Here is a 25915-nt window from a genome sequence, read left to right as displayed (position 1 = left end):
AGTATCGGCGAAGAAATGTATCAGGCGTTTTCTGCGGCTCCCTTTCCGAACCTTCTACAGTTGGATCTGAAGGCTCCAGTTCCATTATCGGTTCCAACAACTGGTATTGCAGTGCAGTCGCTTCCACCCGACTCAGCAATATACCCCGTTCTCCTGGGCTGCTTCATCAGTTCCGAAGACCTCAACCTCTTCAATTCCAGCATGGCTGTAGATACCCCCCTATCAAGCACTAGCTCCAAACTGGCAGGAATTTATCTTGGCTACAGTCAGCTCCATTAATGCCTTCATCTGTGCCCTCCACTCCTGTGCAGCATCCACTATCTGAAGCCCCTGGCACATTTTTATAACACTTTCCGTTGCGATTACATTCAGCATTGGGTTCAGAAGGAGACATTGAGACGGTGTCTCAGTTGGACAGATCTCCAAGTTAGCTTCTGACCCGTCACCTGAGGAATTTGTGGGGGACCCCACTTCACCTCCTCCCACGGAAGACTACCGGCTCTTCTCTGAGCAAATGCTTAGAAGGGCCAAAGCACTGGAACGGGACATTTCCTCTTCCACACCCAAACCTAAAAGCAATGGGCTTCAGGCCCTCTACTCTGGTTCTGCCTTATCTGTTACTTTCCCAGCAGTGGAAGATTTGCTCGATATAGCCCATGGGGTATGGGAAAAGCTGCCTCCTGCCCCATCACGCAAGGTGGAAGGATATTATAAGTTAAAGCAACATGATTGTGCTTTTGTTTTCAGTCACCCTCGACCCTCCTCATTGGTTACGGAAGAAGTCCAACCAAAACATCAGCATGGATCCCATTCGTCGCCAAGCAACAAAGAGGGGTGTAAATTGAATTTGCTCGGGAGGAAGATGCGTCCATCTGAGGCCCTGAATGTTAGAATCTCAAACTCCCCGGCTGTCATGGGGTCGTGCGGCCTGTTCCTCTGGGAGCATTTTGTTGAAGCACCACCATTAGCCCCTACAGGGAAATCTACAGCAGCTCCTTCTCAAGAACTACACCTAGCCATCTCTGAATTACTGGGAAAGGGGGCCATACAGAAAGTTCCCTCAGATGATCGCAACTTTGGTTTTTACTCCAAATATTTTACAGTGGATAAAAAGGGGTGGAGTCAGACCAATTCTTGACTTTCATTTAAGTTGAAAAAATTCATATATTAACCCTATCTAATGTCATTCGATATTTAGAAGTTGATTCTTGGTTCGCAGTCTTGGATTTAAAAGATTTAAATACTTTCACATTGCTATACACCATGCACACAGAAAATACTTCTGCTTCTGTTATGGCGAGGAAACATTTCAGTGTACTGCCCTGCCCTATGGGCTTCCTTCAGCTCCACGTGTATTCACTAAATGCATGGCCGTAGCAGTAGCATTCCTTAGATCAAGGGATACATTATTTACCCTTTCATGGATGGCTTGCTCCTGGTGGGCTGATCCAGAGGACACACATTGCTAGAACACACTGAACTCTCCATTCAGACGGCACAGTTCATAGGTGCCACGTTGGATGCAAAAGCAGGTGGGACTTTTCTGCCCAGAGGTAGGATGGCATCCCCACAATCAATGCTGCAACAAACATTTTCGACATTCTAAATCCATACAGAAGTTACTAGGACTTATCACCTCTACCACTTGCGTGGTCCCCTTTGCATGCCTCTTCATGAGGCCACTCCAAAACTGGTGTATTAGACAATTTGACACACACACACACATCCCTTTAGGGAATCACGATCTAAGTACCTTTCGATTCCCAGGATTGTTATTAGATCGCTGCAATGGTGGTCAAGCCAGGATAACTTACTTATGGGTACCCCCTTCGTCATCCATCCACCTGAAATTAGACTAACCACTGATGCCTCCCTTCCAGGCTGGAGAGCCCACTTTGAGGAATGCTCAGTACAGAACACCTGGTCAGTAGCTGAATCCAAGATGCACATAAATGTCTTAGAATTGAGAGCCATGTGTTACTTACCTCTTTTGCAGGTCTGTTACACATCAGAAGAGTTCAGGTGCAAACAGACAATACCACCACACTCTATTGGGGGAACAGCTTCTTTAACTCTCTGCAAAAAGGCCATATGACTTTGGCTATGGGCTATCCACAACAACACCTTCCCTCAGGTGATACACCTTGCTGGCACCATAAACACCAGGGCAGACACATCGAGCAGGCTTTTCAGGCTGCACCACGAGTGGTCGATCAACAACAGGTATATCTGCCCAATATTCACTAAGTGGGAATTTCCACAGATTGACCTCGCCACAACTTCAGGGAACACCAAGGCCAGGATCTTGTGCTCTCCGGTGGGATCAGACCACTGGTCCATCGGGGATGCATTCTAGATACTTTGGGACAAGGCACTGTTCTGTGTATTCCCCCAATACCTCTACTATCTCAAGTCTTGTGCAGAATCAGATACTGCCGCACACATTGCATCCTCGTTGCACCTTTCTGGCTTCGCAGGGATTGGCTTCCCCTCCTCTGGGAGAGGATCAATTCCATCAACTACCGGGGGCCCCAGACCCACTGTTGAGGGGTCATTTTATGCACCATGATGTCACCACGCTCAGCCTTACGGCCTGGCTACTGTTCCCAAAGCACCAGCCTTTTCAGGGAAGTAACTCAGATTCTATTAAACACTAGGAAACCCTCTACCAGCGTATCATACGAACTAAAATGGAATAATTTTACAAAGTGGGTACTAGACAGAGGACAATTCCCTTTCAGCTGTCCCATACCCATGGTATTTGATTACCTTCTCTCCCTACTACATAGAGGGCTAACAGCCTCATCTATTAAGGTTCATCTTGCCACCATCTCGGCCTTCCATGAACATGTGGATGGCAAGACCTTATTTTCTCACCGCGCAACTAAGCAGTTCCTAAAAGGGGCTCTTCACAATTTTCCACCTACAACTATCCCAGTCCCTCAGTGGAGCCTCTCTCTAGTCTTGACTCAATTAATGCTACCACCTTTCAGACCATTAGCTCACTTCACATTAGCCCCCCTGTCTTGGAAGGTTGCTTTCCTGGTAGCCATCACCTCTCTGAAGAGAGTCGGGGAATTAGTTGCTCTAAGGATAGACCCCTCCCCCCGTTTCTGCAATTCTTCTCTCAAAAGGTCATCCTACATCCTAGTCTCCAATTTACCCCAAAGGTAGTCTCAAGCTTCCTAAACCAAAAGTTGTCTTTACCGGTCTTTTTTCCAAATCCCATGTCAGACTCAGAACGCGCACTATGCACCGTAGATGTAAAGAGAGCTTTATTATATTGCCTTCACAGAACAAGACTCTTCAGAAGGTCATAGTCTCTTTTTGTATGTTATGCAGGCCCACGAAAAGGCCTACCAGTTTCTAACCAGCCTCTTTTCAGATGGATAGTGGTGGCCATTAAACGATGCTACTTTACAGCCAAAACTCTGTGTCCAAGGTCAGTCAAGGCACACTCAACACAAGCTCAATCATCCTCAGCAGCCATCCTTCAGGGAACGTCCCTCTGAGACATCTGCCAAGCCGCCACGTGGTCACCCACCGATAACATTCATCAGACACTACGCAGTTGACACTAATTCCAGATCAGATGCAGCTGTGGGGAATGCAGTACTTCCGCCTTGTTTCGCTTTGAGTCTCCACACACCCGCCCCCATTGGTGAGTAGCTTGTTATACTCCCAATATGGGGCTGCACAGAAGAACGAAGACTAAAACAGTGTTGCACTTACCTGCAACTGTTGTTCGTCGAGTGTCTTCTGTGCAGACACACGTTCCCTCCCTCCTACCCCACTATGAGGAGAGAAAACTCTTCCTCCCGCAGCCTAGGAGAACTGAGGGAGGAGGGGGTGCTCCGCATCTCTGCTCAACAATAGGGCGGGAAAATGCCACACATGCGCGGACCGGCAGAAGCACTCCCTCAGAAGTCATAGAGCTAGAAATCTCTCTCTCCGAGGCAGGCCTGCACAGGCGCAGTCCCCAGTGTGTGTGCACAGAAGACACTCGACGAACATCAGTTACAGGTAAGTGCAACACTGTTTTCCAGGTTGAGAGCTGCTCAGGCAAGCAGGGTGAAGGCACAAAGATGATGTATGGCTATAGGCACCTGCGAGCAAAAGATGCGATCCCTAGCAAGGAAGTAACTAGGATGAGGGTTCAGACTTTAAGGCCTGACCGGCATGACCAGTCAACGAGTTGCTCACCCTGCAGTGCCCCGTCTCTGCAGCTGGCACATCCTCACAACGAACAGCAAATCACTCTGCTCCAAGAATGCTGTGCGCCAGTGAGATGGAATCCAGGTGCAAAAACTCCCTTCTGCCCTTGTGGTCTGCACCTGTGGCTAGTTCCATCTCACTCTTGTCTCCCTGGGAACTGACTGGACTTTCCCAGAGGAAAAGGCCTTCCCTGCTTCTAACTAGGCAGAGAAGCCTGGACCAGTATTTGAAAAAGGACAAGAAACAGGCTGGCCGACTGCTTTGCTGTGCTCTTCCCAATAACTCAGATGTTGGTTTGGTTAGGTGGTTCTCTGAAAATGATTTCTGACCGCTCTTAAAATCAGTTTTATAAGCGTTCTCCTTAGAAGTTTTTAGGAGGCTTTGAAAGGCTGTTTTATTATTTTATTTAGGGCTTTCAATGGGGTGTGAGTCGCAGGCATTTATTTGTGGCGTTGGGTTAATCGGGGTTTTATTGTACTTTGTATGTTTAAAGTTGCAAGCTGTGTTGCGTCACAAGGGAAAGGCAGGATGTGATTATTTTAATGAGTAAATTGCTACTGTAAATAAAATGTTGAAATTGGGCTGCCTGTAAATAAACCAACAGTTGATTCTAAAGAGCTATACTTCTTATATGTAGCAGCCAGAGCAAACAGACAAAAGGTTAACCGGAATGGGTTTTTCTGATGATGGAAGAATTCCTTGCACAACTAGCTGTACCCTAAGCATGTTGTGTTAAGTTTGAAGCTACACCTGCATGTCTTCGGCTGAGTGACTATGCCAGAATATCTTTGCATAGAAGTTCCTTCCCATGAGTCTGAACAAGTTTATGAGACTGTGGGATCTCACTGTTTGTGCTTTACCGCAAAAGGAATTGCTGTCTGTAATGTCCCAGCGGCATCAGTAGAAGAGACGGCAGATTCTACACTGTGCCACATCTTGAACCTCTACAGACGAACCACTTGGCTTCATCAGGCCTTGCGTGAAGGCACGAGGGTGCAGAGCGTAGAGCAGATCCGGGAAGTTGCTTCTGGGGCTGCGAGAATCAGAGGGGAGACCCTGGGCATCATCGGGCTAGGTATGCTCCTTTGAAGGAAGCGCCCGGTTGCGTTTCCCGTTGGAACAGCGTTACGGCCTTGAAGTGTTGTGTAGCCGTTTGTTTGTACTTGGCAAAGCAAGATTGTTTCTGTATTTATTGGGGGTTCATCCAGTCCTGTGATAAATAGAAATACCAGAAAGATATCACAAAGCAATGATTACCCCTTCCCAATTTTATTCTAATTGAAATAAATTATAACTGTCTTCTGTAAACATGGCCAGTATTTCTGCATTTCTTCTAATATGATGCATTTATTTTTGAGTAGTTCATGTGCCTACCACTGTGTTTTTTTAAAAAAAAAATGTGGTTTCCCCTTTAAAAATGATCATTTCATAGTTTTGATTCCATATACAATTACAGCTCCTTATATAAATAAGCATGTCAATAATTTCCAAGCAATGCTATCCACATCAAAATAGCCCCTGCAAGCCTTTTAATGTTCTGTCCATCAGGTGATCTCTGGAGCCATTCCGTTGAAAATGAGGAGCACCGTCCCGTGAGGGAGGGTCTGACCCCACGCCCGCTACCCAGGATTCGTGGCTTTGTCCAGAGTCCAAGTTGGAATTCTTTTTGAGCAGTCTGTGAGAAATATATTGCAATGAAATCTATCACATTGTGTATTCAAAGAATGCTGCACACCCTGTTTATCGACGACGACTCCTTGAGTATCAAAGGCAGCAGATCATTTAAGATCATTCTAAAGAGAGCACTAAATTTCCCTGATGCTGGATTTGGTAGTCTCCTTCTAGAACTAGCCAAATGGATATTGGTGTGGATGTTGTGTGGTGAAGCCTCCATGGCATAGACAGGGCTCTCCCTCTGAGGCGGAGGGCGTAGAATCATAGAGTTAGAAGGGACCTCCAGTGTCATCTAGTACTATCCCGTTCACAATGCTGGAAATTCACAACTACATCCCTCCGCACACTTCAGTGGCCCCTGCTCCATGCCCAGAAGATGGCATCCCTGGCCATACTGGCCTAGAGAAAATTGCTTCCTGACCTCAGAGTGGCGATTGGCATTATCCTGGGCATGTAAGAAAGGTTCACAAGAACCAGCACTGCTGTCAGGTGGCCATCCAGCCTCTGCTTAAAAACCTCCAAAGAAGGACAGCCCACCACCTCCCGAGGAAGCCTGTTCCACTGAGGGGCCGCTCCAACTGTCAGGAAGTTCTTAATGTTTAGCTGAAAACTCTCTTGATTTAATTTTAACCTGTTGGGTCTGGTCCAACTTTCTGGTGCAATGGAAAAAAACTCTACACCATCCTCTATAGGACAGCCCTTCAGGTACTTGAAGATGGTTATCATATCACCTTTCAGTCGTCTCCAGGCTAAACATATCAAGCTCCTTCAACCTTTCCTCATAGGACTTGGTCTCCAGACCCCTCACCATCTTTGTTGCCCTCCTCTGGACACGTTCCAGCTTGTCTAGATCCTTCTTAAATTGTAGTGCCCAAATCTGAACACAATACTCCAGGTGAGGTCTAACCAGAGCAGTATAGAGCGATACCGTCATTTCGTGTGATGTGGACACGCTACACTTCTGTTGAAACAGCCCAAAATTGCATTTGCTTTTCTAGCTACCACATCACACTGCTGACTCATGTTCTGTGTATGGTCCACTAAGACACCTAGATCCTTTTCACACATACTATTGCCAAAACAAGCCCCTCCCCAATCCTATAAATATGTCTTTAATTTTTCCTACCTAAATGCAGAACTTCACATTAATCTCCATTGAAATTCATTTTATTTATTTATTTTTAGACCAGTTTTCCTTCTTGTCAAGGTTCATGCATGATCAGTACATAGCTTGCTCTACCCCAGTCTGATTCCTTTTTTTCCTCCCCCCCCCCCCCCCCGGGATGTGGATTTTCAGGACGAGTTGGGCAAGCAGTTGCTTTGCGAGCAAAAGCCTTTGGCTTCAACGTCATTTTCTATGACCCGTACCTCTCTGACGGCATTGAGCGTGCTCTTGGGCTTCAGCGGGTGAGCACGTTACAAGACCTTCTGTTCCACAGTGACTGTGTTACCCTCCACTGCAGCCTGAATGAACACAACCATCATCTTATCAATGACTTCACCATTAAACAGGTACATCTTTCTGTTGGAGTGGGTTACAGTGGTGGTGATGATAATGATGATATTATTTTGAAAGTGCTTTCTATACATAATCTTAGAGCTGAACTAAAAAGAGATGAATTACACAAGGATGTGCACGTGAAGGAAGTTGCAATGTTATCCGGGAAGCTGAGTTTTAAAAGACAGAATGGAAGGCTTTGTCAATTTCCCCCCTCTACAGAGCCAGCAAAGATCTCCTCAGAGGGTTTCTTAATTTCCCTCTTTGCCTGCTGAAGGCTCTGTCAGTTTCACCTCCCCTTCTAGGGGGCAAAGAGGAAACCCTCTGAGAAGTAATCTTTGTGGCTCTGTAGAGAGGGGAGATTGACAGAGCCTTTTCCAATCTCTTTCAAAACTCAGCTTCCCATTTAACATTGTGATTCCCTTTGTGTGAGTGTCCTCGTGTAATTTGTCTCTTGTAGTTTAGCTCTTAGTGATCCTTACAACAGCCCTGCAAGGTAGAATAGTATCATTAACCCTGTTATGCTGATCAGTAGTACCATCAGCCTAACAGATAGAATGTTCAACTAGAATCATTCCAATCTCTATTTTTTATACAATATAATCAGCTAGGGCATTATCTCAGTAGTTTTGTTGAGTAAAAAATGCTAGTTCCTGCTACTGCAATTTATAACATTGATCCTCATTTAATTATATTCTGAGAGAATTTCCTCCATGTGGTAACAAATATTAGACTTTTTGTGTGGACTGTGTGACTAGAGCCCCCTAGTGTCCAGTGAGAATACTCCCAAGGTTTGTTTTGGGGGGGGGGGTTGGAATTAATTTGATGGGCATCTTGGTTTGAGCTTTTGTGACATTTTTATAAATTGCCTCCCAAAATGTATGACCATAACTTAAATATTATTGATTCGCTGTCAGTCTTCTGTGCAGCCCCACATGGGACTTCGCCTGCGCAGGCCTGCTGACCGGATTTTTCTTTTCTAGCAGATGTCCACTAGGGGGCGCCCATCTGCCCAATGCACCTGCACGGCTTTTCCCGCCCGAGCGACATTGGGTGATGTCGCCCCCTTCACCCTCAGTTTCTTCTTTGCCACCGACCGGTGAAGATCTAGCTGTCCACTGTGAAGAAACGCCATTTTGTGAAGAGATCGCTCGGTTTTTTTCCAAGGATGGCGGAGAAAGCGCTGTTTAAGCGCTGTTCAACCTGTTCGACGAAGATGACGAGAACGGATGGCCATTCCGTCTGTCTTGAGTGCTTGGGTGAAGGACACATCGTCGAAAAGTGTGAGCATTGTCAACGCTTCACGCCTAAGGCCAGGGCTGAGAGGGCGAATAGATTGAATGCCCTACTTTGGAGAAGGGCTATGTGGGCTTCGGGAGCCACGGATGCCCCTCAGGGACCACCACCAGTTAGCGGGACAGTTGAACCTCCCTCAGTGGTTGAGAAGTCTGTTCGTAGCTCCGTTTCCACCTCTCAGTCCCGCTCCCCGGATCGGTTCTGACTAACCCCGACTCTGACCTCGGATCCGAAAGACACTTCGGGCTCCTCTTCGGATCGCAAACATCCTCCGAAGTCGGATCCAAATCGGAAGCGACAACACCGTTCCAAGTCTCCGACACGGTCGGAACCACCCTCTACGCCAACTCTGAAGGTGCAGAGAACTTAATCAGATCCGAGCATCCTGACCGGCTCGGTTCTGAAGTCATCGGATCTGACATCGGACCCGACGCCATTGGTTCAGAAGCCTACGGAGTCGACTCGCCCTAACCTCGGCTCGAAGATTAGTGCCGTGTCGTAGTCTAAAGCTTCGGATCCGTTGCCTAACTTAACAACACCGGATCCGGTGGACCAGAGTCAAGGCACCGACCATGACTTAGCCTTCCAGGGTGGGAAGAAGACTAAAAAGAAGTCGAAGCACAGACAATCGACTTCGGTCCAAACTGACGAGGTGTTCTGGGAGAAGCCCAAGACCCCTTCTCCGCACCTGTCTTCTCCATCATGCCATTCCTCTGCTGATGACAGTGATCTGCCCGACGCTCCACCTCTTGTAGCCCATAGGTGGTCTGCTGGTGACTATACTGGTAGAGAGAATCTATCTTATCAATTGTCGGGGTGACACTCGGAGTGAGTTCTCCCGCTATGGTTCTCCCGGACGGGGTTCAACTTACCAACAGCCTGGACCTCACCAAGATCCAAGTCCTAGTCCTCCTCCTGACCCATCACCTGAGGACATCATTATTGGAACTGGTCGTATTTCCCTGTTGGAAGACTACCGGCTCTACACAGAGCAGATGTTTCGAATGGCCCGCTCCTTGGACATTGAGATTTTGGCTGTAGATCCGAAACCGAAGGATAAAATACTACAATATGTCCAGTCTGGGAATCCTCCCACCATTGCATTCCCGTTCGCTGAGGGATTAGTAGAAATCATTACCACGATCTGTGAAAAACCAGCCTCCGTTTATCCTACATCTCGTAAACTGGAAGCTCTATATAAAATTAGAGATGACGTCTGTACATATCTCTTTGCGCATCCGCCACCGTCTTCCCTCATTACAGAGGAGATGCAGGCCCGTCAGCGCCAGGGATCCCATACCGTACCCATCGACAAAGAAAGCAGGAAGTTGCATTCACTGGGCAAGAAGTTATACTCGTCTGCTGCCCTGCCGCTCAAAATATCCAACTACTCGGCGATCATGGGAGCCTATCAAATTTTTCTGTGGAATCGCATGGCGGTCTTCATGGAGAAGCTTCCGGCTGACCAGAAAGTATTGGCTAAAGTAATACTGGATGAGGCTTTACGACTGTCACGACAACAAATGAATGCTGGTCGCAACACAGTTGACACATCTGCAAGAGCATTGGCATCTTTGATCGTGCTTTGCAGACACTCATGGCTCCGCACAACTGCATTACCTGTCGAGACACGAAACAAGGTGGAGAATCTACCTTTTGAAGGTCAATCTCTCTTTTCATCAAGAACCGATGAGTACCTGTCACAAAAACGTAAGGATCAGCTGATGGCCCGTTCATACGGGATTCTCCCAACCAGGCAATTCACCGAGAATCGATACCAGTATCGTTCTTCACAGGGATATCGTGGTCAACAGCAGAGATACCAACCGTATCCACGTTATGGTTCCTACAGGCAATTCCAGCCCCCTGCAAATTTCTTTCGAGCGCAGGAGACCTAGTTACCGCCCACGTCGCAGTCAACAAGGTCCTGATGCCAAAGAATCAGCAACTCAACCTAAACAGTTCTGACTAGAATTTGAACAATCTGTCGTGTTTGGAAACAGATTGGCTCAGTTTGCCTCGGCATGGGCAGAGATTACCCGTGATAGTTGGGTACTCAGCATTGTTACAGTTGGTTATAAAATTTGGTTTGATATTTACCCGATGTTGTCTCTTCCTGATTATGTAGTGCAATCCTCTTCTGATAAGTTGCAGGCGGAGGTTATAGCGCTTCTGCAGAAGGGAGCAGTACAGGAGGTTCTCCCTCAGGACCCCCCCATGGGTTTTTACTCTAGGATGTTCCTTGTAGACAAAAAGGATGGCGGTGTATGACCTATTTTAGACCTGAGAGAATTGAATAAATTTGTTCTCGTTAAACGGTTCAGAATGCTTACCTTGAGTACAGTCCTCCAGCTAATGCCCGAGGGCATGTGGTTCGCCGTCCTGGATCTCAAGGACGCATACTTCCATATTGCCATCCATCCTGACCATAGGAAATACCTTAGGTTCCTTTGTAGGAGTAAGATCTACCATTATCACGTACTTCCTTTTGGACTGTCAACAGCCCCCCGAGTTTTTTCTAAATGTATGGCTGTTGTAGTTGCATATTTAAGAGAACAAGGTTGTACAATCTATCCCTATCTTGATGATTGGCTTTTGGCAGCACCCTCTGCTAACGCACTTCTGGTCCAAATTAATAAGGTGATGCTTACCTGTTCCCGGTTAGGACTCTTGGTTAACCTCAAGAAATCTTATCTTACCCTGTCCAGGAGAATACTGTTTATCGGTATGGAACTGGATGGTGATGTAAATAGAGGTTTTCTGCCCCAGGAACGTGCATTAAAAATTGGCAGGATGGTGAATCTCTTTTCGAGATGTAGATTCCAGTCGGTGACTGCTATCCAGAGACTGCTTGGCCTTATGGCCTCTTCTACAGCAGTTACCCCTATAGCCCGGTTGCACATGCGACCTCTCCAACTGTGGTTCCTCTCAGTTCATGATTTTGAACACGAATCTCAGAACAAGAGATATTCCATTCCTCGAGGGGTTCTTCGTTCCTTACAATGGTGGCTTAGTGAAACTAATCTCCTTGGAGGGATTGCGTTTGGATCCATCCAAACCGAGATCACAATCTCGACTGATGCCTCCACTATAGGATGGGGTGCCCAATGTGGGGCCCTTAGGGCACATGAGGTTTGGTCAGAGCAGGAAAAGGAAGATCACATTAACCTGCTAGAATTGAGAGCGGTCTGTTATGCCCTTATCGCATTCGCAGCTACGCTGCAGCAGAAATCCGTTCAGGTGCTCACGGACAAATTGCACCACGATGTTCTACCTGAACAAGCAAGGGGGCACCACCTCCAAGGCACTCTGCGACCAGGCCGTTCAGATTTGGGAATGGGCCATGGACAGGGACATGTTCATTCATGCGGTCCACATTCCTGGCACCACAAATGTGATCGCAGACAAACTGAGTCGTATGCGGTCCGACAGTTACGAATGGACCATAGCAGACAACTACCTAAACGCCATCTTTTTGGACTGGGGGTTCCCAGAAATAGACCTCTTTGCTTCAGAGGACAACAAGAAAGCTCCACAATTTTGCTCCAGGGGAGGCCTAGGTCGCCAGTCCCTAGGAGACGCTTTTCAGATTCGCTGGACAGGGCACCTATTTTATGCCTTCCCTCCGTTCCCACTGTTATCTCGAATCATCAGCAAAATTCAAAGAGATGGGCCTCACATAATTCTAGTGGCACCCTTTTGGCCCAGACAAGCTTGGTTCCAACATGTCATGCAGCTTTCACAGGGGTCATATTATCGGTTCCCTCTGAACCCAGACCTTCTGTGTGACAAAGGGGTTTGGTATCACGACCTACCCAAACTGAGCCTCACTGCTTGACACATCCTGGGTCAGAAGGAATGTCTGACAGAGTAGCTGAGATTTTGCTGAATGCCCGTAGGGACACTACTCTGCTAAATGGAAGCGTTTTGAGTCCTGGGCTAGTGACAACGGAGTGAATGTTTGGGATTGCCATCTGTCATCTGTGTTTGAGTTCCTTCTGTCTCTAAAGGACGGGGGACTCTCTAATTCCTCTGTTAAAGTTTATCTAGCGGCCATTTCGGCCTTCCACCCTAAGATAGATGGGAAAACAGTCTTCTCCCACAGCCTGTCGAAATCTTTTTTGAAGGGGTTGTATAACATGTTTCCACAAGTCAAAGAAATTGTTCCTCAGTGGTCACGGCAAGCGGTGTTAGCGGGGCTTATGAAATCGCCCTTTGAACCGCTGGCTACTTGTGAATTAAAATGGCTGTTCTGTAAAGTGGTTTTCTTGATCGCTATTACCTCTGCCTGCAGGGTTAGCGAGTTGGCAGCTCTAAGATCAGATCCTCCCTTTTTGAAGGTCCATCATAATAAAGTGGTTCTGAGACCTGACCTTCGTTTTAGACCCAAAGTCTCTACTCACTTTCATACCTCACAAGACATTGTCCTACCTATATTTTTTCCTGACCCTACTAATAATTCTGAAAGGGCCTTACATTCCCTAGATGTGAGAAGGGCTATTTTATTTTACCTTCAACGTACCTCGCAGTTTAGATGTGCCAAACAACTATTCCTTTTGCTACTATGGGCCCAGGAAGGGAAAAGCTGCTACAGCCCAGTCAGTTTCTCGCTAGGTTACTCAGACTGTTAAAGCTTGCTACTTACATGCTAAATTACCATGCCCTTTGGAAGTAAAAGCTCATTCCACTAGGGCACAAGCTTCTTCTGCGGCCTTCCTTAGGGGAGTGCCCTTGCAAGACATCTGCAGGGCTGCTACGTGGTCGTCTTTCGACACGTTTGCTAAGCATTATGCTTTAGATTTGTGGGAAAGGAAAGAGGTTGCTGTTGGTCAAGCAGTGCTTCAGTCTCTTTTTCAATGAGAACACATGCCCGCCTCCTGGGTAAGTGGCTTGTGAGTCTCCCATGTGGGGCTGCACAGAAGACGGACAGTGAAAACAGAGTTGCGCTTACCGTAACTGCTGTTCATTGACGTCTTCTGTGCAGGCACACAAACCCTCCCTCCTACCCCGCTGCGTTCTTCCTGATAATGAGAAGGCATTCGGCGGCAAAGGAGAAACTGAGGGTGAAGGGGGCGACGTCGCCCAATGTCGCTAGGGCGGGAAAAGCCGCGCAGATGCATTGGGCAGATGTGCGCCCCCTAGTGGACATTTGCTAGAAAAGAAAAATCTGGTCGGCAGGCCTGCGCAGGCGCAGTCCCATGTGTGTCTGCACAGAAGACGTCGATGAACAGCAGTTACGGTAAGCGCAACTCTGTTTTCTCCACCCATGCAAAGTGTAACAAGCTGCCCCGCTAGTCCTGCAAACGGATGGGGGCCAGAGCTGTAGGCAGGCTGATTCTGAGGCGCATGGGAGGTTCCGCTGCAGCTCCCATGCAGCCTGCGTTGCCTTGGAGCATTTGTGGAGGCAGAGAGGCAGACGCGGCTCTGTTGCTCCCTCATCAGGGTGCCCTTGGGGTTCAACAAGTCATCAGCGTTAAAGTGGGCATTTGTGAACTAAACTCAGCGTAATTGAAAGGGCGAGTATGTCCGAAATGCGCCTGTTTATGTTATGCACAGAATCAAAGGAAAATTAAACTATTTTTTCCTAGCAACAAGTAACAAAGGAAATGAAACCAGTAACAAATAATAATGCATGTCATGAGAGGTTACAAAACCTTAGAAAGTTTTTGCGTATGAAATAGTTGGAATATGTCTGTATTCTGAAAAGAAATTAATACATTACTAATTATGTTTATTCTAGTAGTTGTGCTGTGATTCTTTAAATGTTTTCATACTGATAGGAAAGTAAAAAGATAGAGCATGTCTGCAAGGAACACCGAGTTGGAGGAGGGGTACCTGCAGCCCCTAGAACCAAGACGTGCCAGCGGCAGTGCGGCACTTGGGGTCTGTGCTCCCCCGTTCCTTAGATTTCTCCTGCCTGCTCATGCATCGAAGCAGCTTGTATGCTGCCATTCTGGCAGACGGCAGCCTAGCGTGGGAGAGCCTCTCAGCACAACGCTGTACGAGGGCATACCCGGTGACTGGGAAACGTGTCTTCGTTTCCCGTTTCTATAGACTGTGTTCCATGCCTTTCAAAATGTTTTGTGCCAATGGCCAAGCCAGTTGGGATGTGGCAACTTTGGCTTCAGCAAGGGGGACAGACATGGTGCCCTTTCACAGTCCATCGCCTAGGAGGAGGGGCTGTTAGGGACTGACCCGGTACGTCTGCTGACAGGTGCTGGCCTAGAAACAGTTTCTGTAACATTCACATTCTCAGACTTGTAGTAAAAGGAGTGTTGTGGAAGCTGGAAAACAAGGTACTAGAGGGGGACCCGAGAGGATTTGCGGGGGTGGGGATTTCCTCCACTCACTCCCCCCGTCTTACCCACTTGACCTTTACATGCCCTCTGCCTCCAGCTCCCAATTTACCCCGCCCTTCCCCTCCCCTCCCCATCCTCCTCCCGTCCTGTTGCTGCTCCGCTCTCTCTCTCTCCCTCCCTCCCTCCCTCCCTCATGCATATTTTCCCCCATGGTCAGGTGCCAGTTTGGGTTATGAAACAGCCCCAGATGTCTCCCACAGTTCTCCCCCCCCCATGATGTTTGTACAATGATTGCTGTTGTACAATAAAAAAAACAATTGTTGTACAATTAAAAAAACTTTTTTTATACTCATCTACAAAGTTAGGTTTCCCTTGAGTTTGCAGCAGCATGCACCTTAGCCCTGTGCAGCCTCCTTGTGCAGTTACGTGGAGGCAGCACCCTGGCACCTGTGATACATTTCCTCTAAGCTTTTCCTTGACAAGGATGCTTCTGCTTCTGTATCGGTTTGGGTTCAGTACATAAAAGTATCCATCTAAACTCTGGCTAACCATCTTTTTGAGCCTGAGAATGGTATGAAGCCCAGCCTGTCTTCCTCCTCTGATTCTTCTGGGTATGCAAGAATGTCACCAGTCCGTTTCTCAGCCTCTGCTCATCACGGGTGGTTCCTGTCAGCATAGAACGGCACGCGGTTCATGTTGTGACGTCCTCTTGCCTTCCTTCCTGCAGATGCGGCAAGGAGCTTTCCTGGTGAACACGGCGCGAGGAGGGCTGGTGGATGAGAAGGCGCTTGCGCAGGCCCTGAAGGAGGGGCGGATACGGGGGGCCGCTTTGGATGTGCACGAGTCGGAGCCATTCAGGTGCCTGGGCTTCCTGTTCTACACAGTATCTAGTGCTCAGGTCATCTCACCCCAATGAGGTGATCTTTGCTGAAGAGAATCACAGCTCTCTTCGTCAGATGCAGAGAAGTGTGGTTCTCAAAAGCTTATGCTACAGTAAAGTTGGTTAGTCTTAAAGGTGCTACTGGACTCTTTTCTATTTTGCTGAAAAGGGGGATATTCAGCCTGCCGAGTCCTTCCCAGTGCTTCACATGAACTATTGCAGCAGTTGCTAAGTCTGGGACAAAGTGCTTTTGTGGTGCTCTGGTGTCATCAGAACAGACAGGGAAGAAACATGCCACACACACACACACACACACACACACACACCCCGCAGAGGCAGCCTGCCCATTTCTTCCTATGAAGGGCAATAGGGTGTCTTTTGGAGAGGAATCTGCCCCAGGCCGATTGCCCAACATGTCCCCCCACTGCACTTTCTTTGCTGTGGCAGATGAGAAAAGGGGCGAAGGAAAACACTGAACTGGTCTGTTTTAAAGGTTCACCACCAGAGGAGAAGCAGGAGGGGGAAAGTATTGATAATAGTAATAGTAATAATAACTGCACTTATATGCCACTCTTCTCGACATATTCGTGCCCCACTTACTGGTGAGCAAAGTCAATATTGTTGTTCTCCCCAAAATACAGCTAGGGAGCTGGGCTGAGAGGAGTGGCTGACCCAAGGCCGCCTGCTGAGCTCGTGGCAGTCCTGGGATTCGAACCCTCAGAGTGCTGATTTGCTCTTCAGAGACTTAACTACTATGCTACGGCAGCACGATCGCCCCAGTGCAATGCCTCATCTTACCCCAGTGTTTTCAAGTCTGCTTAGGAAATTGGCAGCTTTCAATCGACCTTTGCAGCTGTCAGGCATAAATGCTTCATTTACTCTAACTGCTGTACTGATTTTGCTTATTTACTTACCTTCTCCAGTAAGCTCTGTGGAACTTCTGCGGACTAATAGCTAGCTGGTCCTATTTCCTGAGTTAAGGCAATAATCCATCTTGTGGTCTCAAGGGTAGAAGAGGAAGTAACACTTTAGTGGTCAATTGGCACAGCATGAGCAGAATTAAAAACCACCAGTTCTCTGATCACATTTTGCTTGTAATGCATGTGCAAAACTCTTGTGTTTCTTTTGTTTTCCTGCTCAGTTTTAGTCAAGGTCCCCTGAAGGATGCACCAAATCTGATCTGTACCCCACATGCTGCCTGGTATAGTGAACAAGCCTCTATAGAGATGAGGGAAGAAGCAGCACGGGAGATCCGGAGAGCGATCACAGGTGCTCCTAGCTCTTATTTCACTGTTTATCTCCGTGGTCTCATGAGTGAGCCCGCCTGTGACTTGGTCGGCTTTTCCAGTGTTAATGGCGCTCAGAGTGCAAGCGTGGTTTAGAGGGCACAGAACGGCCCGTTGTGCATGGCCCTGCACGGCGGCAGCGTGGCTCCTCCCGGCCAGGCCCTGTGGCCAGTCCCTGCGCTTCCTGAACTGTTGGTGCTTCCTGCAGGGCCCTGGGTCCAGGGCTTTTGTCCCACGCTCAGGAAGAGACTTCTCAAGGGGGTGAGGTGGCGGGCTTCGACCTCCCTGGATTTCCAACGGGGCTGTAAAACAAAATGATTCCAGAGAGCTTTAGAGGCCACGTGGGTGAAGAGGCACAAGGAGTTTTTAGATTGGTTTTAAATTCATTTTATACTTCTTGTTCTACCTTTTCCTGTTTGCATTTTTGGTATCTCCTTTGGATCTTGAGATGCTTTGGAGGAAAGTGGATTGATAAACATTTTAAATCTATATATATAACGACAAGTGTTCTGACTGACTCATCAACGTCCAGCTCAAACCTCTGGACCTAGAAATGTGGAGAGAACATTCCTTTCATGATGTAAACATCCACTAAGAAGGGATTTTAAGAAATTTGCCCCCTAAGAGGGTAAAATGTATTTTCCCAAAGGGATACATCTTCCCTGTGTGGCTGGTAGGCTGCTGCCTGCTTGCAGCCCCACCCACTGCCAGCTTGGCCACTCTTCCCTGATGGGGCCAGCCTTTCAAGGTCATTTGCATATGCAGGCTGATTGGGGCTCACAACATTCCACACTCTCCCCCCCCCCCCGACAGTTGGAACACAGGTCATTTGCGTATGCAACCTGATTGGTCCTCACCCCCTACATTCTGAATAGTATGCAGTTGCTATTGGGAATCATTAAATGTGTCCTGAGGTAAAATGCACCTCCCAGTCTTCCCCTAAAAGTTCACTAGAGTTGCCAATCTCCTGGTGGGGCCAGACTTTCCTGTTTGGCTGGCAGTTTCCTGCCTGCTTGCACCCTCCTCTCTCTGATTGGTCAGCTGTGGAACTCTGTGTTCTGAGGTAAAAATCAGGTAAAGGAAAGTAGTTAAATACTGTAGCGAAGCACGAGTATCAAGCTTATATATAGACTAGCTGGGCTGAGCGTTGATGAGTCAGTCAGGACACTTGTCTTTATATATAATATAAAGGAAATGAGTGTTGCTGCATATTGAAGTGAGATGGTTGTCATGTGGCAAGTTGGTATCCTGAGCCTTTGAGAAAAGAAATTAAGTATTTCTCAGTTGAAAAGAACTCAAAGCTAACTACGTTGTTTAGTAATAGTAACTTAGATAGGGCTTCAGTGCAGTTGCACATGTGCAACACTTCAGTGCAACACTTCAGTGCAACATGGTTATGCTTTCCTCCCTATATATTATCATTCCCATTAACTTCAAACTTCTTCCTTGCAACTAAGATAAAAAATTAGTTATTTAGAAGAAAAGGGTTGATTAGGAAATATTTGATGTTCCATAGCTTTGTGTTTTAAATCCACAGCAATTTATTCCCAACAATACTACTACAGTGTTTGTCTTTAAAACTTACCATAGAGTATGCGTACAGTAACAGAATGCCTGTAAGTATAAATGCCCTTCTAGCAAGAAAGCGGGCTTTTTGTTTCTGTCACGAGGGGACCCAACTTCTTTGATAGATTTGTTGACATAAGATGCAAAAGGTCGAGAACCATTGCTATAGACCGAATAGAGCTGTGCAAGTCAAGAATATCCGCACGTGTCACTGCTGGATAGCCACACCCCTTTCAAGTAACAGACACGATCAGGCTCTGCCTGTTGAGACCACATGACACCAGTCCCCAAGTCCCTTAACAGGCGGCCTGTTCATTTCCAGGTCTGTTTCATGGTGCCGCCGCTAAAGCCCCTCACAAAGTGCCTGGGGTCTGCATCCTTGAAAGACAGTATTTTCCAATATGAAACCATTTGTCAGTTACATTCCTCACAACGGGCTTTTTCTTTTGCTGCCTGACCGGCTGCTACAGAGCGGCCTCCCGGCAGGAATGACTCAAGGGCCTAGCCCACGGGGCCTTCCGGTGTAATTGCGAGACAAAATCGTTCATAAGAACTTTGTGGTTTAACTGTTTTAATTAACTGGTTTTAATTCCTCAGCATATTAATTAATTGTAATATTAATCTTTTGGGTCCCAATATTAATATCTTGGGTCCTGAGTTGGGAGAAAGATGGGGTATACAAATGTCCTAATTAAACAATTGCATTTACAGTTACCTGCCCATTCCCTCTGGCCATCTTCAGAGGCCCTGTTTTGGGTGCCTCCTCCATCTGAGGCTGGGTGGGCGGCAACTCGAGAAAGGGTGTCAATAGTGACACCAAAACGTTGGAACTTCCTTCCCAGGGAGGTTCATCTGCCCCCCCCCCTTTATTGTTTTGTTTTGTTTGGCATGCCCCAGTAACTGTTACTGACCCTCTTTCCTGTCCTTCATGTGGTGTGTTTGTGTGTGTTTATTGAATTATTTTTCTACTATTTTAAATGTTTTAATGTACATTGTTTTAAAATTGTTTTTAATGTTTGCCACCTTTGGGGGGCCCTGTTTGGGTAGAAAAGTGGCATACAAATATTTTAAATAAATGGATGGATGGATGGATGGATGGATGGATGGATGGATGGATGGATGGATGGATGGATGGATGGATGGATGGATGGATGGATGGATGGATGGAAAATAGCACGTGAGCCTGTCACGAAGGACTCGATGGCTTTGTTGCTCCAGTCAGTGGCCACCTGGCCAGGTGAGCTCTAGGTCAGGACTTCTCCACACGCCGTCCATCCCAAGGGTTTTTTCTTCCTTATAATTCTCGTTGCCTTTCGGATCCTTCCCCCCCCCCCCAAACACACACAGTTCTCCCTTTTTCCTTATAAAGAGCCTTGGTTTAAGATGTGTGCTCTGAGCTACAAAAAAGTTCAGTCAAAGTGATGCCAGCTGTCTAGTTGTACCTGGTCAAGAAAAATTGCATGTTCAGAATTAGTTACAGGTTATGCCCCTGATGTGGCCATTCCTCAAACATTGATACACGTGAGTGTCCACAGCAGCCTCTCTTGCATTAGTTGATTGTTACAGGCTTTGATTATATGATCCTGTCCACCAGGTCGTATTCCAGACAGCCTGAAAAACTGTGTCAACAAAGAACACTTGACTGCAGCTACACACTGGGCCAGCATGGATCCGGGAGTCGTTCACCCAGAGCTCAATGGCGCTGCATACAGGTAGGAGCACAGCAGTGGAAGTCACCACCACCGCCAGTTAATCAAGCTCTCGCTGAACATTTTTCAGCTTTGTAATTTAATTGGCTGCTAAATAGCCACTAACATGTTTACAAAGAGTAAGAGTATCCTGAGCATACATCCCCAAAGTTTAGCTTAGTTACCATCAAAGGCCTGAGTTCAGGCCCTTCCATGCGTTCTGCCACGTGTTCAAGGGACTTCGATGGTGGAGCAGTGTTTGCCTTTGCATGAAGCAATTGTTTCAGGAGCAAGCAGCGCTTGACTGCTGCCTCCTAGAAAAAGCCTGAGGGGAAGGTGAGTGGCTGCTCCTCCTCCTCCTCCCCCCCTTTCTTGTTTTCCAGGTGGTGGCGGTGGCGATGGCAGGGGCGGCAGGGCACTCTGGCAGAGGGGAGGGAGAAGCAAGGAGAGGCACTTTCTCTCCCCCTGTGTAAGGATCTGCTAGTCAGGTGGGGAGTGGGACTTGAAGCAGATAGATAAGCAGGTAAGGTAACTGGAGCCCCCGAGGCACCCTCTCTGGGAAAGATCTTATTCAGAAGGCTCCCATTTGTGGTGTTGAAAAGAAGGAGCTCTCCAGAGGCGTGACGCGTGTCTTCCTCTCCTCCTCTCAGTAGGTATCCCCCTGGTGTGGTCAGCGTGGCTCCTCCTGGCATTCCCACAGCCGTTGAAGGAATCGTCCCCAATGCTATGTCCTTATCACACGGGCTCCCAGCAGTCGCTCATCCTCCCCATGCCCCCTCCCCTGGCCAGACAGTCAAGCCAGAAGCTGATAGAGACCACGCCAATGACCAGTTGTAGCCTAAGAGGACATCATTCCCAACATTGGTGGTTGCAGCTTTGGAAAATGGGTGGAAAATCAGATGAACTTTTGATGCAAAACCGTGAACATACTGGAAGAGACCATAATAAGTTTTACAAACTGGTCCAACATGCAGTATAAAAAAATGGTAGGAGAAAGAAAGAAGATTTGAAAACTTTATTCCTCCATATAAAATGTAGTCTGTCCCTGTCCAGTGCCCTGACTCACTGTTTCTGTGTCCTGTGGGTTCTTCGTTAAGCAAGAGAAGTTAGTAGTTAATTATATCATGAATGTACTTGTCTGTGTACAGTTTTTAGAACATTAACAAGGGTTTGTTTGCTTAGTTGTCAACAAGAAAAACATCCTAAGGGAGGCATTTGGCAAACCAATTTGAGATCCTTTGTTTTTATATGTTAAAAACATGCTAAAAAAATGAGGCCGTTGGTGAACTTCTCAGGACAACAATTTTTTCCCATTTTTCTTTCTACACCACACAGTGCATTGCTTTTTCTACCTTATTGTCTTATTTTTTAGAATAATTTAATAAAATTAAAATGATTTCTCCTAATTTTGGCACAATTTCCCCTTATTTCAGAATAAAGACATTTCAAAGAGATTTTGAGGCGCAAGTAAAAGTTTTATATAAACAAGCATCACACTTTTGTCACCAGTTAAAGTATATATTATTGGTGGGATGCAGAGAGAGAGAGAGAGAGAGAGAGAGAGAGAGAGAGAGAGAGAAGAGTCTGAGGCACTCGACTACTGAAGAGTAGCAGCATTTCATTGCCTACATGGATTCCTTCCTGGTAATGTGGTAGGCTAGCAATATTTTGGGTTAAAATCATGTTTGTGACTGTATCCATTTGTATGAATTATTTTAAAGAAATAAAAATTACAAACAAATATCATGTATACAGCTTTTTTTTGCTCACTTAATTCTTGCTGAGATTCAGAATTATTTTATTTCTTAGTTTACTTTGCTCATCACTGTTTGGTAAGGCCTCTTGGAAGAAAAATGAAATCACTTTTATCTAGTGCATTATTTTACAGACTGGAAAAGCGAACAGAAATACTTCAATTTCATTCTTTTTTTTCCCCTTCTGTTTTGGACTGTCAAGAACGGTGTTGGAGACTAGAAGGCAACTTAGCTCTCTTTCAGCAAGGACATCAAACAGTTAAAAAAAAAACCCTGACTCTCTTCTTCATAATGATGTGATGCCAAACTTACACAATAATAATGTTAAAAAAACTCTGTATGTGGCTTGCATTTTCCAGTAAGAATTAATTCACAGAAGTCACACACCATTGCTATGCTTTTTTTCTTAGAAGGATCTTCCCCTGTATCCCAAGTAAATGTATTAAATTAATTGCAGTATTAATTTAATTTAATTTATTATATTTATATTCCGCCCTCCCTGCTTTCGCAGGCTCAGGGCGGATAACAAATACAAACATGTTTAAAAACATTTAAAAACATTAAATAATACATTTAAAAACATTTAAAAACATTAAATATAACAATTCATGCTGCCCAGTGGTTCATACATGCCTCTGTGTTTGCATAGGGGTGATGGTTTAACCCCCCCTTCACAGGGGGGGGGGCGGGCACTGCCCGGCGTTAGCCATATGCCTGGCGGAATAGCTCTGTCTTACAGGCCCGGCGAAATGCAAGCAAATCTTGCCGGGCCCTTGTCTCGCAAGACAGAGCATTCCACCAGGTCGGGGCCAGGACTGAAAAGGCCCTGGCCCTGGTCGATGCCAGGCGGGCCTCCCTAGGGCCAGGGACACTTAAAAGATGTTTTCCGCCAGAGCGGAGAGTCCTCCGGGGCTCATATGGTGAGAGACGGTCCCTCAGATAGGTCGGTCCCAGTCCGCGTAGGGCTTTGTAGGTTAACACCAAAACCTTGAACCTGATTCGGTACTCCACTGGCAGCCAATGCAGCTGGCGTAGCACCGGTGTAATATGCTCCCACACCGGTGCTCCAGCAATGACCTGCGCTGCTGCATTCTGTACCAGCTGTAACCGCCGGATCAGGCCCATGGGAAGCCCAGCGTAGAGCGTAGAACTATTTATTGGGGGGGGGAAATAAAGTGCATATGAACAGTGTATCCTTAAACCATAAGTCAATAGAAAACACGATAAAGATTAAAACAAAGCAAGCTACCATTATTAACAAAACACAATCTTCATAGCTGTATTAAGAGTAAGAGTGAATAAGAGTGAATATATGAATATACATAAATAACCTTATAAATATATACAATATGAAAAACATCTCTGCAGAGACAACGATGTGGTGAGATCAGATCAAAAGCTCTAGATCCATCACAGCATCTAACGGGAAAGTGGACCCGGGCTCGTGCCAGTCCTGAGAGTGGCTAAATTGCACTTAGGGTGGGCAGAGCTCTACATATTCAGGGGGTTAGGTATTCCGAAAAATGACATTGAAAATTCACACACACACACACACACCCCTGCAATAAAACCACCAAACCACCCGATGAAGACTGAGGATATATACTGGAGGCACTGAATGGTGAGAGGAGTAAGAAATTGGGAGGAGGGAGATGTTGACTTCCTCCATCCACTGACAGCTTATGGAATCCTGGCGAGAGAGACCTGTGGACCAAGGGGGAGGTGGCATTTCTCTCCCTTTCACCTAAAATGCCTCACCGACACGTGCATCCCATTGGCACTGTATTGTTTTCCAGTAAATGGTGCCCGTGGTTCCTGCAGTGCCCCATATGGGTTTGCCCCATATGCAGAGGGCTGCAATCAGCAGATGTTGCCATACGGCAAATACTTGCTACCCAAATTCTGCAAGATGAAGTAAATGTCAAATTAATTTATGCACAGATTTATTTGATACCCAAGCAGAACAACAATGGGATCAAATTATACAGTATAGTGTAGTAGGTTTAATTGTATATGGCCAAAGGCCGTCACAATACAAAGTTAAGAACAGTAAAAATAGAAATCTATCTTACAAGCATAAAGCATATTATACAGTATTGTCGAAGGCTTTCACGGCCGGAGAACGATGGTTGTTGTGGGTTTTCCGGGCTGTATTGCCGTGGTCTTGGCATTGTAGTTCCTGACGTTTCGCCAGCAGCTGTGGCTGGAAGATGCCAGCCACAGCTGCTGGCGAAACGTCAGGAACTACAATGCCAAGACCACAGCAATACAGCCCGGAAAACCCACAACAACCATCATACTATACAGTCTTTGGATGAAACCACCATGTGGAAGAAATCTCTGAACACTACCAAATTTATTTGTTCATTGTTGTGTCTTCGGTGCAGTCCCATGTGGGAACTGCACATTCACAACCCAGCTACAGACATTCCAAAGCTCCTAAAGGCGTGAGACATTTGCCCAGACTTTTCATGTGTTTTGCCCTCAGGTGTGGCCGTAAAAGGTGGGGCAAGTGGCTCCCTCCCTCAGTTCTTCTTTAGTCACCTTTGAGGAAGGACATTTTCTTTGCTCTGCTCCTTGATTCCAGCAATAGATGTAAATTCAGGCCTTCGGCTTCATGGCATTGAAGGCTCTTTTCAGGAAGTGTTCACATTGTGGAACCAAGATGACCTAATCAGATGGGCATGACAAATGCCTTTTTTTGTCATGCCCACACCTTGCAGTGTGCGGTCTGCGAACAACTTACACCCAAAGCTCGTGAAAGGGCATCGTGACTTAAAGTGGCTCTGTGGGAGTAAACCCTGAAGGACTCTACCAACTCTGAACAAAATGCCGCAGATAATGGATCACAACACCCAGAACAGAGCTCTCGTTACGCCAGAATGTTTGGTGCCTATTACCACTCAGAACCAGTTGGTTCCAGCCTCACCTTCAACAGTTCCAACTAGGTGCCAGGCTAAGCTCAAGTTAAAGAAAGCTGATAATGTGTTGACTTCTAAATTGCAAAAGGAAAAAATCCTTGTCTTCAGCTCTGACCATTTTGGTTGCACCATGTCTGCCCAGGGTTCTGAGAACTTCCATCTCCAACTCCTAGAGGGTGTTCCGCTTCAGTCGCAATCTCTTTCAGAGGGGAAGTTTCCAGAAGTTATGGAACTGTCTACACCCATCACCAATGCAGCCTGTGGAAAGACAGAAGGGTTCCTCGGACCTGTATGAAAATGATAATCGCTTAGAACTGGTTCTTCTTCATAGACACCATCGGTTCTATTATTCCCTGTATGACTTCCCATACCGTTACTATGCTTACGGGTTTGAAGGTTTGTTGGGCATGTACCTGTCCCCTCATTACTTCTTACATGATGAGGGTCCTTATGTTTCCATTTGCTTAGAACCAAGAGGCAAAACTAATACTTCATTGGCTCTGGTCACTGTGAACCATCGTTGAACCATGCTACTCAGTCTGATGGCAACACCGGTTGGATCAGATTTTGTATCAAAACCATTTCGACCAAAATTCCGTACCGAGAATTCTTCTGTCCCCCTGAATGAGGACTTATCTAATGATCACTAAATGAGCACTAAAAACTCCTGCTTTAGTGACAAAGCCAATAAATTTTACCTTTGAGTCCTTCGGTGATGGCATGTTCCCCTGTGACTGCTAGTTTTGTTTCCATGGTAAGGGGCCATTGGGTGAATTCCCCTCCCTAATTGGCTGCAGGAACTCCTGCCAGCATGGGACTCTCTGTTTAAACCCTCAGG

General features: G+C 46.6%; 1 protein-coding gene across 4 annotated transcripts in view; it reads left to right on the top strand.

Moving 5' to 3' along the window:
- The window catches only part of CTBP1 (C-terminal binding protein 1), a 57239-nt gene extending 35096 nt beyond the window's left edge, over positions 1-22143 (top strand). For 3 of the 4 annotated variants that reach the window (XM_054973105.1, XM_054973107.1, XM_054973108.1), the window contains 6 exons: positions 5084-5290; positions 7187-7401; positions 15710-15840; positions 17004-17131; positions 20309-20426; positions 21053-22143. In XM_054973105.1, the coding sequence (XP_054829080.1) occupies positions 5084-5290; positions 7187-7401; positions 15710-15840; positions 17004-17131; positions 20309-20426; positions 21053-21239 (986 nt within the window). In that variant the 3' untranslated portion in view covers positions 21240-22143. The remainder of the gene's footprint in view (positions 1-5083; positions 5291-7186; positions 7402-15709; positions 15841-17003; positions 17132-20308; positions 20427-21052) is intronic. The other variant, XM_054973106.1, reaches the window with a different exon arrangement.
- The last annotated feature ends 3772 nt before the right edge of the window (positions 22144-25915 follow it).

The sequence above is a fragment of the Eublepharis macularius genome, chromosome 3 (genome assembly GCF_028583425.1).
Source record: "Eublepharis macularius isolate TG4126 chromosome 3, MPM_Emac_v1.0, whole genome shotgun sequence".
Classification (NCBI taxonomy): Eukaryota; Metazoa; Chordata; class Lepidosauria; order Squamata; family Eublepharidae; genus Eublepharis; species Eublepharis macularius.
The sequence above is the reverse complement of the archived record's forward strand: the minus strand, read 5'-3'. Positions and strand labels throughout refer to the sequence as shown.